The sequence below is a fragment of the Vitis vinifera genome, chromosome 7 (genome assembly GCF_030704535.1).
Source record: "Vitis vinifera cultivar Pinot Noir 40024 chromosome 7, ASM3070453v1".
Taxonomy (NCBI): Eukaryota; Viridiplantae; Streptophyta; class Magnoliopsida; order Vitales; family Vitaceae; genus Vitis; species Vitis vinifera.
In genome coordinates, this window is record NC_081811.1 from 3483728 (window position 1) to 3498342 (window position 14615).

General features: G+C 37.9%; 2 protein-coding genes across 4 annotated transcripts; both read left to right on the forward strand.

The window, feature by feature from the left end:
• The first annotated feature begins 140 nt into the window (after positions 1–140).
• On the forward strand, positions 141–2327 carry LOC100250321 (phytochrome A-associated F-box protein). Its single transcript, XM_002266123.5, has one exon. It carries the CDS (start codon positions 980–982, stop codon positions 2126–2128), a length of 1149 nt encoding a protein of 382 aa, XP_002266159.2. The 5' UTR covers positions 141–979; the 3' UTR covers positions 2129–2327.
• LOC100267588 (beta-glucosidase 11) lies at positions 2133–14453 on the forward strand. Of its 3 annotated transcripts, XM_019220978.2 has the most exons (14): positions 3216–3327; positions 3404–10288; positions 10452–10515; positions 10919–10974; positions 11334–11409; positions 11501–11572; positions 11744–11831; positions 11945–12197; positions 12380–12495; positions 12661–12881; positions 13164–13192; positions 13275–13362; positions 13596–13686; positions 14054–14453. In XM_019220978.2, exons 2-14 carry the CDS (start codon positions 10154–10156, stop codon positions 14286–14288), a joined length of 1524 nt encoding a protein of 507 aa, XP_019076523.1. In that variant the 5' UTR covers positions 3216–3327; positions 3404–10153; the 3' UTR covers positions 14289–14453. The 3 variants fall into 3 exon arrangements, with proteins under 3 accessions (XP_019076526.1, XP_059593862.1, XP_019076523.1); XM_019220981.2 differs by lacking the exons at positions 3216–3327; positions 3404–10288 and adding an exon at positions 2133–2236; XM_059737879.1 differs by lacking the exon at positions 14054–14453 and having other exon boundaries at positions 3208–3327; positions 13275–13475; positions 13596–13685.
• The last annotated feature ends 162 nt before the right edge of the window (positions 14454–14615 follow it).

Below are 14615 nucleotides of genomic sequence, written 5' to 3' on the forward strand. Positions count from 1 at the left end.
TGCACTAGACTAGAGCACTGTATAATCACGAATGGTAACCAAGCTGGTAGTTGCCCATATAAGATTAATAAAAAGGAAAAGAGATTTTGTCGATTGGCAACTCATAAAACTCTGAAAGCTTGCAAATTCAACCCAGAAGGTGGAGAGCTCCTGCCGGGTTGAACTCTCCAGCAACTGATGGTAGCTTCAAGAAGTCACAGTTATGGTTAAAGGGGGGATCCAGTGAGAGGGTCAATCAAGGCAAGTAGGAAATGGGACAACCAACCATTGAAGTGGAGTGTGTGACTAGACAGAAAACACGTCCTTGCGTTGAAGGGACAAGAAGATAAGGGCGCACATGAGATGCCTACAAGATCACCAGCCCCCCGAGGAGTGACGTGCGTTGACATAAAGTTGGAAGGCTTCCCAACACAAGTTGTCTTGCTCCTTGTGTGGCTATGTTTTGGTTTGTACCAAAACCATTATGTACGAAACATAGAGAAAGGACTAAAGGAATACCTCTACGCCACCTTCAAACTCAACCCTCCCCCACCACCTAGAAATGAAAAGACGACCTCAATAGACGCTTTATCATCCACTAGAACATATCTCATCTCTGACTCAATTCTCATGCTCAATCATTCACTCTTGGTATCCTAGGAAAAGCAATGGTTTTTTCTATTGTAAATTGGGAATTAAATATTTTTATAATATTTATTCATACCCAAGTGTCATTACTTTGAATCTTTGCTAAATTTCGATATGGTAATGAATACAAAGGGGAAGAGATTAATTTGGGTTTATCATATACCATCAAATATAGTAACAAAGATTGTAATGAGTTGGATGAAACTGCCGACTATTTTTGATATGGACCCCAATTTCAGAATAATATACAACTCAAGTGATGTATTAAATTATTAAGAACCCATTATTAATAGATTGTGGGGTTGGGCCTTGTGGCACGAGGAAGCATTCACACGTAAGGAGCACATAGGATATGCACAAAACCACAGAATACCATAAATTTTGCAAACCTCGATCCCAAACGACGTGTGTTGAAGTCCAAAGGGTTGGAGAGAGTCCCAATCCCGGAGGTTCGTCTGTTTTTGCCGAAGGGAAAATTTCTGATACCCATTTCGCAAATCAATCAGCAATGACTATGGGCAATGAGACTGTGTTCTCAAAACTATCCGACGACGTGGTTCTTAGCATATTGTTCAAGCTCGAAGACGACCCTCGATACTGGGCACGCCTCGCATGCGTCTGCACCAAATTCTCCTCTCTAATCCGCAATGTTTGTTGGAAAACCAAATGCTCCCAAACCATCCCTTCCATTGTCGCCGATCTCTTCTCCGGCCCCGGCGACTCATCCCCGCCTGGAGGCTGGGCGGCGCTGCACAAGCTCTCTGTTTGTTGCCCGGGACTCCTCCACTCTGGCGTCCTCTTAGAGAATTCCGATTTTGGTCTGGAGCGCGAGCTCGGGCCCGATGAGGATTATCGGAAAGCGGGTTCGTTTCAGATCACTGTTGGAGATGCGACAACCCCAGCTGTGGCGTCTTCGAGCCACCATGATGGTAATTCAGAAGTTTCTGATTCATGTTCTTGGTCTTTGTTTGACGATCTTTACTTTGATACTTTGTACAATGTATCTGAAACCATGGATGAGACTCAAATTGGTGTGGAGGTTGAGAACGGTGCGGTGAAAGTGGGTGGAGATTTGCCTGTTTCTAAGACAGTGAAGAGCTGCAGACCTCTGAGGTCACATTTGGCTTCTGGAGTGTGGAATTTGAGTCGTGAACAGGGCAATAAGCTTCTTGCGAGTCGCTTTCGGGGGGATTGTTTGTACATTTGTGACTGGCCTGGGTGCGTTCACGTGGAAGAGAAGCGAAACTATATGCTCTTTAGAGGGGTTTTTAAGAATTTCAAGCGGTCTAGAGTTTGGAGGACCATAAATGATGGGAATCGGAGCAAGGTTGATCTGAATTGTGCTTTTTGTCCATGTAAGGAGACTTGGGATCTGCATTCTGCCTTCTGTTTGAGGCGAGGTTTTGGGTACCATGATGATGGGGAGCCAGTTGTTCGAGCTTATGTTTGTGAGAATGGGCATGTCTCTGGGGCATGGACTGAGTACCCATTGTACACTTAGACGTGGTATCCTCAATCTGCCAGTATGATAATATTTTCTCGGGTTATTTGTTGCTCTGCCATCTCTATTGGGCAGAGAGAGTATTTAAGAAATGTTATTGAATATTAGGTATGTTTGAACCTTTTTCTTATGTATGGTTTTATCATTGCTGCTTATCTTTCACTTGAAATGGATTTTTAAGTTCTAGTTGTGCTTTCAATTTTTGGCACTTATAGTGTGGTCTGCTCGATCTTGTTTTTATTTTTCTTATTCCATATTATTGTTTCTTGGACTGGTGATGTCTAGAGAAGATATGCACTTGAAATGGTGCTAAATCTGATTAAGATCAATAATTTTTAGGTCTCATTATTTATTTTTCCCAAGCGAGCTTGTGCATTTGTGAATTTGTGAAAGCCGAACAACTGCTTAAATGATGTAATAATGTGAATAAAGATAGACTTCACAGATTGAATTTCTACAGCAGTAATTCAATTATTTATATAATCACTGTTGAATTCACTGGGAAAGAAGAAATGTTAAGAGAATGATTAAACTTCATAATTTTCACTTGAATCATAAGATTCCTAAAAAGGGTTTCATCCCTATTATCATGTCTTTTAGTTAAGTTTGAAATTGTTGTAAGTTTAGAACTCCAAAGTGAAGTGTTTCAACAGTTTTTTTGTGCGGCAGTATTGATCAGTTGGTTAATAAAACTCAATGGAAGGATGCCTGTTTCTTGCTTTATCTTTTCATATATCATCAAATTTGAATAAGTTGGAAACCAGCGAAAGATAGAGGTGATTGGGAAGATCTTATGTGTGGGAGGACATCAGATGTCTCTGTTTGTTTCCAGATTGATCTAAGGTGGCTTAGTAGGAAGGAATTTTGGTGTAAGGCAAAGTTTTGTTTTTTGGTGCCCTTGATTTAGATTCCAATTTGGAGTTTGATTTTTTATCTTATGATTTGTCTTAATTTGATTAGCCAAGGATGCATTTTGCATATGTTGACTAATGTTTACTTAAGTGGGTCATTTGAAAGTACGTGCAGTTTGCAAGTACGTGCTTTAAGTGGGTCACTTATAACAAAAGTTGTATTTGAAGGGGGATGTATCTGGCTGCTTTCATGATTCTTCTGGGAGTGTATAGGGCTTTGTGGATAAAACTGGTTTTGCCTAGGGCTTTATACAGGCTCAGCCATGGGTGAAATTTTGGTTCTGAAAGGTGGGTGGTTCTTGCTTGGTTTGTTATGGAAAGTAAGGATTTGATTTATTTATTTATTTTTATTTTAATTTTATAGGTGAGCATTTTTTTCTGTCCCCAAGGACTCATGCATGGAACCTCCGACTCCCACTCCCACTGTGCTTGAGCCAGGCCTTGAGGGCTGCAAGTAAGGATTAGAAGGTGTGAATGAGAAGATATTGCATTATATCTTTACCTTATCTTTATGCTCCTGTTTAGCCCTAATTAGGCACCATGACGAGTAGAGTTAAACCCTGGCTTTATCTTTTAGAGCTTGGAAGAGGACAGAGTGACTCTAAAGAGGGTTTTTTTTTCAGGTTCTTGGATCACTTGTAAGGAGATAAAATAACCTGTTTATGATAAATTCAAGTCATTGATGGGGATAATGTACTATCATAATTTAAGAGCTGTGTTTCATGTTTCATCTGTTGTCATTTTAGATCATACTCACAAAATATCTGTAAATTGTCCAAATGAATTTCATGTGCAGGTGGTTCATTTAAGAAAATTGGAAAAATGCCAAATGACTAATAGTAATTCAGTAACTATTTCAATAGGCTACAGTCTACTGGTGGTGTGGTTGGTGTTTGAAAAGACAAAGGAAAACATCTGCAAGGGAAAGACGAGCCCAAATTCATGAAAGCTACTTATCACGATTTAACAGATGCCTAGGTTCTGTTAACAAGGACTTTGCCACTAAACACTTGATGAATCAGGCTCTTAACAAATTTGTAGGTTCCTGTTAAGCAAACGCATGATATCAGTTAATGTGAACTTTTCAACCTAATGCTTGATTGTACATTTGTACTTGAATGTTTCTTTCTTTCCCTCCTTGATCAGGCTCCTCGGTTATCTTTCTATGCTTAACCTCCATCTGCATGAAGGGAAAAAATTAGGTTACGATCTTTGGCATGTCCTTGCTCACACAAAAATCTTCTTTTCTTTTCTGTACTGCATGCACATCGGTTTTACATGTGATTCCAGTTCATATATGGATGTAATTTGATTCAGCTTCAGTATTTGGGTTTTGGGGTGGGGTGTGGGGGTGGTGTTTGTGCAAGATTTAAGACAAATTTCATTCCATTGCTCTACTAAATCAATTATCAGTAGCTTAAAACTCCCTTCTTCTACAATCCAAGGTTCCTTGTTGGACAGATATGTCATCCCTTTCCACTATTCTCATTTGCATTTAAACAAATTGGTGCTGATGTTTAACAAATTATTTTGTTGCAGTTCCAATTTCTCTTCATCAGTTCTAGGACAGTTTAATGATTGGTTTTGTGAAACTTCCTTCTGTAAAAGGTTCTACCATTTGATTGATTTATGAGTATCTATTGTCTCTCTATAACTTTATGAGTATCTATTGTCTCTCTATAATTTCACTGAATGATATCTGTTAGGGACCACTGTGGCTTCTTAGGACTTAGAGATGGTCACATGGTGGACCACCACCACCATGGTTTCTAGGTTACATTTTGCTGAACTTGAATTTTTCTCTTATCTTATTAATCCTAGTCTTTTGATATCTTAAAAAATGGGATTCAGAATAATGTTATTGAATCATATTGAATTTATCAGTTTTTTCTATGAAGCATAGAGAGAAGATTTGCCCAAGGTATAAAAGAATATAACATGTAGCATGTAGTTTTAGACCTACATTTTTAGCAGATTAATAAAATAATAATAAAGATGGATGGCAATTCCATTTCTTTTATTTTGAAAAAGGGTTCATCTTTTTTGGGTTGGATCAACCAATTTGATGTATTTTATGTGAGTCATCCTTTTTTTTTTTTTTTTTGACAAGAAGATAATATATATATATATATATAAGCACTTACAAAAAGGTGCAATAAAGTACACAATATATACAATCGTTACCAAAAGAATAGGCAAGCAAAAGAAAGAGAGAAGAAACAAAACACAGACCCTTTCTCATTTGAGCTAATCCAATCTATGCCTATCATGGTTATGGAATAATCACCTATATATAGTCTAACCCATTCCAAAAAAGTACTTATAAAAGAGAGTTCAATTGCTTGTTGTGGTGGTTCTAAATCTTCAAAGTCCTTTCCGTTTCTTTCTTTCCACAACATCTAGAACACACACAATGAAGTGAACTCCCCTCTCCCCCAACCCCGTATTGCCCTTAAAACTTTTTTCCGTTTCTTTCTTGACCACGAGAATTCCATGCCATCTTAACAGAGTTCCTCTTACTATTGAATGCATCGCCTATACACCAAATAGAGAGAAAATCAACTACCACTTGATTCTCGCTTTAGGGAAGTAAAGGAGTAAGTGATCAACCGATTCCTCTTCCTTTTTACACATATAATCTATTTGGCATAATCCTTCCTTTTCTTTAAGGTTGATCAGTCATAAAAAATCTGCTACACGATGCTTCCCAAGAAACAAAAAAAAAAAAAAAAAAAACCCACCTTCATGGAAACCCAGGGATTCCAAAAACATCTTGCAGGAAAAAGCTCGCTTATTCCTTGAACTAGTGAATGGTTAGAAGGATTTGATGAAGAAACTTTCCACCTTTGGATTCCTTTGACTCTAAACTATCATTTTCCTCTTTCCTAATTGAGCATGCTTGGAGTTTTTGGAAAAAGACAGTCACTCCTTCAAGTTCCCAATCGTGAAACTATCTTGAAAAGCGAGGGCTCCACTAACCTCTTTCCTCATATTGCTCCCACACTTCCACTACCCATGCATATTTAGCGATGATTGTGGAAAACAATGACGGATAAGATTCTTCTAAAGATGAATGACCCTACCATCTATCTTTCCAAAATTTGACTTTTCTTCTATTGCTAATGGTGAAAGAGAAATCTGCCATTGATAGGGTCCCACTTATCTTTTATCACCTTCCACACACCCACCCTATAACCATTTCTTACTCCCCTTGAGCACCAACCCCCTTCTTCTTCCTTGAATTTATGAATGATAACTCACTTCCAAAGGGATTCCTTCTCAATTGTGAACCTCTAACACCACTTGCCAAGAAGAGTTTTATTCAAAATAGGCCTCATTTGTCCAAATGAGGGAGGTTGACTTTGGTAAAGAGCACTCTCTCTAGCCTCCCAATTTACTTTATGTCGTTGTTTATCATTCCTCACCAGGTGAGCCTAAGGTTGGAGAAGATTCAAAGAGGCTTCCTTTGGGGGGGAGGAGTTTCCCAAAGTAGGCCACATTTGGTGAATTGGTCTATTGTTTGCATGGAGAAAAAGGATGGGGGCTTAGATATTAGAAATCTATCTAGCCTAAATAAGACTCTTTTTGGAAAATGGTGTTGGAGATTTGCTTCAAAGCAAGATTCTTTATGGAAACAAGTGATTGTAGGGAAATATGGAGAGGAAGAGGGAGGTTGGTGTTCTGGTGCTTCAAGGGATGGTTATAGAGTGGGACTTTGGAAGGCGTTTAGGAACGGGTGGATGGAGTTTAGCAAAAGAGTGACTTTTAAGGTGGGGGATGGTAGAAGAGTGTGGTTTTGGAAGGATAGGTGGTATGGAGAGGATTCCTTGGAAGAGGCTTTTCCAAGCTTGTACTCTCTTGCCTCCTCTAGAGATGTTTGGGTAGCTCAGTTGTGGGATCAATCTGGGGAACTAGGTCACTGGAACCTTGTATTCACAAGACTTAACAATGATTGAGAGATGGAAGAGCTGGAAGCTTTTTTCAGAAGGTTACATGGTCAAGCACTTAGAAGGGAGGATGAGGATGTCATGTCTTAGCGGGTTTCAAAGAAAGACTTCTTTGCAGTTAAGTCTTTTTATTCATCCTTAGTTCCTTGCATCGGTAGAGAGTTCCCTTCAAGATTAGTTTGGAATCCTTAGGTTTCGAAGAGAGTCAACTTTTTTGCTTGGGAGGCTATTTGGGGAAGAATTCTAACCATAGATCAACTAAAAAGGAAGGGTTGGATTTTACCAAGATGGTGCTATTTGTGTAAAACAGATGAAGAATCAACAAATCATGTGCTTATTCATTGTCCCAAGGCAGCTATGATTTGACACCTTATTTTTGCTCTTTTTGGGGTTTAGTGGGTTATGCCCAATTCCATCAAGGAAACCATTCTTGGTTGGAATGACTCCTTTGTTGAAAATAAAAGAAAAAAGGCGTGGAATGCAACTCCTTTATGTTTATTTAGGATTGTATGGAAGGAGAGAAATAAAAGAATCTTTGAAGATGCCGAATTAGCGGATCAAGCTATTTTACGGTCTTTTTTGTACATGTTTTCGGATTGGGTTAGGGTGCATGTAGATTGTACATCATGATCCATTTTCGATTTCATTGATTGGTTGGGATGTAAGTAAGGGGATTATATTTTTGCTATTCCTTTTCTTTTTGGCCTTGTTGCCTTGTATACATCGTGTATACTTTCAAGTGTACATCAGGCTTTCTTAATACGATTGCTTTTTCTTATATAAAAAAAGTCTTGTTCAAAATAGAGAGACTGTTAATGCTAAGGCCCCTATACTTTTTGTCCAAACAAGCTATAGACCAAATAACAAGATGAGGTTTTTTGTGAGCTTTGCCCTGCCTTAAAGGAAATATCTTTAGATCTACTCCAGCCTTAGACTGACCTTTTTCGAGATAACGACTTGAGATAAATTGGGAGATTGGAAAGGCTGCTTCTAATCAAGGTGAGTCTCCTTCCCTTTAGAAAGATATTGCCTTTTTCCACATAGAAAGCCTATTTTGAAATCTCTCTTCCATCAAGTCCTAGATACTTGTTGATTTGAACGGAGCTCCCAATGGTAGGCCTAGAGAAATAGAAGGTAGATGCCACACCTTGCAACCCAAAAAAGCAGCTAGCACCTCCACTCCATTGTCATCCGCAACTGAGATGAGCTCACTCTTCTCCAACTTAATTTTTATTTCAGATATTGCCTTGAACCACATCAATGACCAATTCAAGTATTCTAAGTGCTCTTGACTATGTCACAAAACATAAGTGGCATACAACATATGAATCATTTCCTGCCCCTCACCATCTATACCCCCTACCTTCGTCCTCAACAAAATCTGACTAAGCGGTTCCATGGCTAAAATGAATGACTAAGGGGATAGGTGGTCTCCCTGCCTCAACCCTCAAGAACTCTAGAAGAAACCAGCTTACAAGCACCAAGAATTGTGCTTTAGGAATACACCATATCATCCATCTTATCCATCTCTAACCAAAACCCATTTCTCTAAAACAACCATTAGAAAGTCCCAATTAATGTGATCATATGTCTTCTCAATATCCATTTTGCAAATTAGTTTGTTGATGCCACTTTTCATCCTTGAGTCAATGGCCTCATTTGCTATGAAAACTGCATCCAATATTCGTCTACCCTTCACGAAAGCATGTTGGTAGTTTGAGACCACTTTTCACACCACCTTTTTGAGTCTATTAGCTAAGACCTTTGCCAAAAGCTTATGTAACCCCCCCACTAGAGTGATGAATATGAAATATTTCAAGTCCTTTGCTCCACCTTTCTTGGGGATCAAAACCAGAAAAGTGACATTAAGATTTCTTTTGAAGGAGCTATTAATGAAAAATTCCCTGAGAAAACCCATTTCCTCTTGCTTAACAATACAATAGCAAGAAAGGCATGGTAAAACCATATGGCCTTGGGCCTTTATCCCTGCACAAACTAGACAAGGCAGCCCCAACATCCTCCTTAGAGAAAGGATTCTCTAAGCTCCTGGCATCCTCACTCTCCAAAGCCATGAAACCCAAACCATTGATATTGAGTGTCCAGTCCTCTGCATCGGATAAAAGACTTAGGGAAGCTCTTGTTACCCCCTCCTTAATATCTGTCTCCTAAGAAAACCAAATTCCATTTATTCTTACTCTGCCAAAAAATTCCTTCTATGAGAATTGGCCGTTTTAAGGAAAAAAAACTGGTATTTCTATCCCTCTCCCTTAACCATAACTCTCTTGATTTTTGTCTCTACATGGTTGCTTCTATTGGCGCCCACTTGCTAAACTCATTCACTGTTGCTCTTCTAGCTTCTGCCTCATCAACAAAGAGGGCTGCTTCCCTCTCCTTGGAGTCCCTGAATCCAAGTTGCTGTAAGGCCCCTCCTCTTTCCTGGTGCTGAAATTTCCAAAGATCTTGTTCAATTTTTGGACATCCAGCTTTAGAGCCTTTAGCTTTGCTGCCAGAATATGACTGAAAGACCCTCTAAAATCATACCCCATCCACCAACTCCTCACTAAATCTTTTGAAGCCTTCAGCTTTAAGCCACATATTCTCAAATCTAAAAGTCTCTTCTAGCTTATGTGAGTCATCTTCTCACCAATTATTATTTCTTGCGAACAAAATTGAACCATTTAGAACCATGTTATGAATCATCAGTCCCTAACTAAATAAATAAAATTCTAAATTTATATTTTTAAAAGAAACCAACAATTAATTCTATTTTACAAAATTTTAAAATACATAAAAAATATTAATCCAATTACCTTGTTAGGTAAAAAGGCAAATAAAAAATTATAATAGCCAAGTGTTCATGCATTATATCTTATCACATAGTATCAACTAAATTAATGCAAAAAAAAAAAAAAAAAAAAGGAAAAAGAGAAAGAAAAGAAAAAGAAAAATCTTTCCTTTTATATGAAGACAAGGCACCAAAAGAAATCTATGCCAGTTCACTTGACAGCCAGGACTAACATGCAATTTCAGAAAATTTGTGGGGATGTGTGCTGGGACCTGCCAAATCTATGGAATTAGTATGAGAATAATAATGAATGGAGGACAAAAGGAGTTTATCAGAGTAGAGATAAAGAATTTTTTTAAAAAAAAACTGGGTTGGTGAGAGCATGGTGGGGCATAGATTCTGTCTCTCTCTGTTTTTTCTGCTAGCTTTAGCAGTTACAGCCTTCAGCACCCTGGAGTTTAGCAGGGATGACTTCCCACCTGAATTCATTTTTGGGTCTGGTACTTCTGCTTATCAGGTTTGTTTATTTGTGGGTTGATTTTTTATTTTTTTTGTTTTTTTATGCATGAAATTGGGAAATCCTTAAAGAGAGAGAAGAAGAAGAAGAAATAATTGGACATAAAATGAACTTTTTGACTAAAGAATGTAATTGTGATTGAGTTTTGTATTATTATATAAAGGTCGAGGGAGCAGCATTCCAAGATGGGAGGACCCCTAGCATTTGGGACACTTTTACTCATGCTGGTCAGTTTCTACTATTTTTTTTTTTTGTTTTTCTTTCACAGTTATTATCTATTTTTTGTACCCCGGCTTCTTATGCTACCACCACCAGTGATGAATAATTGATTGCTATAGTATAACATTGTTCCTGGAAATGATTTTGTTGTATGGTAATTATTATTACCCTTCCTGTTTTGCCTTTAGTATAAAAAAAGTTTCTATTTATTATAACAGAAGTTTCAGATTACGAGACCTCTTTCTAAAATTTTTTCTATAAAGAATAACTTACCCTAATTTGATTGGAAATGCATATATCCTTTCAAAAGTTGGGTAAAACATCTGTGAATTTATAGCAATGTCTGGGAGATAACTATACATCTACCTGATGTTTGATTTGGATGACTGCTCGTTCAACCCAAAATTTCAGGAAGTGCCCATGGAGCTACTGGGGACATAGCATGTGATGAGTATCACAAATACAAGGTTAGCTTACCTTTTTTTTTTTTTTTTTTAATCTTTTTGTTGGAATAATCGTATAATATGTTCTTCTTTCTGATTAGATCACCACTGGAATGACTCTTAATGTTATAGAAATATGCATTCTTAATGCTTGATGCAAGCTAATCTGTTGGACAAACCAGAGTTCCTACTGCATTTTTATTTTTTATTTTTATCAGAGTTCCTTCTGCAATTGGACCATTTTGCTTGTGCAGATGATAATGTTAATTGATCACGAAACTCTGTTTCACAAGCTTTCTTGTAGATCTTCGTGCCTTATCCTACATGAACTAATGCCTTGCAAAATTGTTGGTGTTTCCTATATGTGCATGCATTTCTTGCAGGAAGATGTCCGACTTATGGTGGAGACAGGCCTAGATGCCTACAGATTCTCTATCTCATGGTCTCGACTCATCCCATGTATGATGACTGAACTGTGACTCATATAGAAAATAAGATTGGACACTTTTTGATTTTCTGTCTCTCATTCATGCTGTTATTGTTCTTTCAGATGGAAGAGGCCCTGTCAATCCAAAGGGTTTATCATATTACAACAACCTCATCAATGAACTTATTAGTCATGGTTGAAGCCAAATTTTTGTCACAAAGGACGTTAATATTGTTTGGTTACTATTTTGGAAGTGCTTTTCTCTTCTTTGGAAACAGAGACTTCCGAGAAAGTCCTTCCAAACTGCTGTCTGAACAAGGCCTTTTTGAACTCACTTGTACTGACGTTTCCCTGTTATTGAATCAGGAATCCAACCACATGTTACTTTATGCCATAGTGATCTACCACAGGCGCTTGAAGATGAGTATGGGGGATGGCTTAGTCGAAAGATTTTGTATAGTTCTCATCTTTATATTTCAAATTTCACATTTTATGCTAGGGCAACATGCCCTCCACAAATCACAGAATAAGGGATGAATGGATGGAGTTATTTTTATGTGGATGCAGGAAAGACTTCACCGTATATGCTGATGTATGTTTCCGAGAATTTGGCGACAGGGTTTTGTACTGGACCACTGTGAATGAGGGCAATACATTTGTTTCTGGTGGTTATGATGTTGGAATCACCCCACCTCAACGATGCTCTACCCCATTTGGAAACTGTACTGAAGGCAACTCTTCCTCTGAGCCATACATTGCTGCACATCATATCTTGTTGGCACATGCATCAGTTGTAAAATTGTACTGGAAAAAGTATCAGGTATCACCTAAACTTTTCCAATCGTCAATCAATGTCACCCTATAGATATTCCAGTTTGTTGAAAGCCACATCTATAGATAAGATTTGAATCTCCACCTTCACTTCTTTTATTTTGGTAACCGGCAGTTATGATTAAAGATATGAGACATGTTCATGGTTATTTAACCAATGTGCTGTTGCAGAACAAGCAACATGGATTCATAGGGATCAATGTCTTTGCTATGTGGTTTGTTCCTCTAACAAACACAACAGAAGATATAATTGCTACTCAAAGAGCCCAAGATTTCTATCTTGGATGGTGAGTTATGAAACTGTAATAGACATACTAGTACCAATATGGGTTGAATTTTCATCATTTCCTTAGAAACTGTTGTTGTGGGTGTTGATTTATTTGTTATGTAAAATTGGCTACAGATTATGTTTGGAGGTTTAAGTTATCTTTTCTGTCTGATTCTTATTGCAGGATTTTTGGTGCCTTAGTGTTTGGAGACTATCCTGAAATAGTGAAGAAGAGAGCGGGAACAAGAATTCCAGCCTTTACCATTCAAGAATCCAAACAAGTAAAGGGTTCATTTGACTTCATAGGAATAAACCATTACTTCACTACATACATCAAAAACAACCGTGAGATGCTGAAGATGGATCAAAGAGACTTCAGCGCAGATGTTGCTGTAGACATGATACGTATGTTGCCTTCAGTTTTTAGATAACCTTGGTAGAGAATCCTCAACTGCTAAGTACTTCCAGTTTGATTCGATTCAATTGATCATATGTAGTCAACTTGGTTAAATTGAACCTGATTCTACTGGTCGCTACAGTAGTTCTTGAAAAGATGTTCAAGTTTGACAAACTGACTTGGATGAATCAAGTTTCAGTGCAGCTCACTGAGTCCAAGTCAGTCTGATTATTCTTTAGCTAATTTAAAAATGATGGAACTGATATATATAATTGATTCCATTGTTGCAGCTATACAAGATGATTCACCACCAGATCAGGCAAGAATTGAAGCATAATGCTATTGACTTGCCTTTTGCACAGGTTAAGTTAGTTTATTACTGACCAGCTTGCTTGATTCAGTTTTCTGTTCTGCCCTGGGGTTTGCAACAATTGCTGGAATATTTCAAGCGAGTTTATGGCAATCCTCCAATCTACATCCACGAAAATGGTCTCTCTCTCTCTCTCTCCCTCTCCCTCTCTCTCTCTCTCTTACTCACACCGATAGTTTTTCCTTTGGAGAATAGTGGTTCAAGTGGACCATGGTGCTGCAGACTTGCCCCTGTGAGTATTTTTCAGGGGACAGTTGACTAGGGAAGGTTGAGTAATTATAGATTCAATTTTCTTTTGCACGTGCTATTATCTAATTGTTAAAACTTTGCACTGGACGACATCTCTCACCAGGTCAACGAACACAACGCAACTCAACATTGAATGACACAGGAAGGGTGAAATACTTGCAAGGTTACATTGGAGGGTTGCTTGATGCAGTAAGGTATGTATATGCATGTCTCACTAACAACCTTGACATAGCTTGCACCTTCTCTTATAAAATGTAAGTTTGTAAAGGATCATAGCCCACATTTGTTAGATACTCAATCCAGGGTTATCCAATTAATTCGAAGATTACTTTTCAAACAGTGGAATTTGATAATCAAGACTAATGTTAATCATTACATAAGTTAACTTCTAGTTCAGTTTGACTGAATGAGAATGTATAGTAAGTTGTTCTTCTCTCCATAAACTTTTCTTTAACTGATCTATTAGTGCTCTGATGTGGTTTTCTAATGTCATTTTTTTCTCCTGTTCTTCCCACCCCCTTCCCCCCACCCCCCCTTTTTTTTTCTTTTAAACAATTTCAGGAATGGATCCAATGTAAAAGGATATTTCATATGGTCATTCTTAGATGTATTGGAGCTGTTGGATGGCTATGAATCAAGCTATGGTCTGTACTATGTAGATTTAGATGACCCTGATTTGAAACGATACCCTAAGCTCTCTGCACATTGGTACTCTGGTTTTTTGAAGGGAAGAAACATCACTCCAGATGGGCCCATTGAAATTCAGATGAATAAAACACCTCTTTCTGATGCTTGAGCCATGCAGTGGGCTCTGCATTGAATTTTTGTGTTGGAGTTGATTCCCTTGTAACTGGCATGATCCTTTTGAGGTTGACACAATATATATATGTCATCATTTACAAGAAAACAGCAAATTTTCTTTCTTTAATTAGATGATCATTGATGTTCATAGTTCACATTATTCAATTGTGCTCACAAGCTTTTTTCAATTCATGGATTTTGTGTCAAGTCACCTACTTTCTCTCAGGTGCATGCTTTTTCTTCACTATAAAATTAGAAGGGTTTTTTTTTTTTTTCATTTAAGCTGTTAGGATATCTAGATAAGATGTGGCAAATGATTGAC

Coding starts and splice junctions, on each gene's coding strand:
- LOC100267588 (XM_019220978.2), top strand. CDS start 10,154: ATGGTGGGGCATAGATTCTGTCTCTCTCTGTTTTTTCTGCTAGCTTTA. Junction 12,496..12,660: donor CAAGATTTCTATCTTGGATG/GTGAGTTATGAA, acceptor TTCTTATTGCAG/GATTTTTGGTGCCTTAGTGT. Junction 13,687..14,053: donor GGGTTGCTTGATGCAGTAAG/GTATGTATATGC, acceptor AAACAATTTCAG/GAATGGATCCAATGTAAAAG.
- LOC100250321 (XM_002266123.5), top strand. CDS start 980: ATGCACAAAACCACAGAATACCATAAATTTTGCAAACCTCGATCCCAA.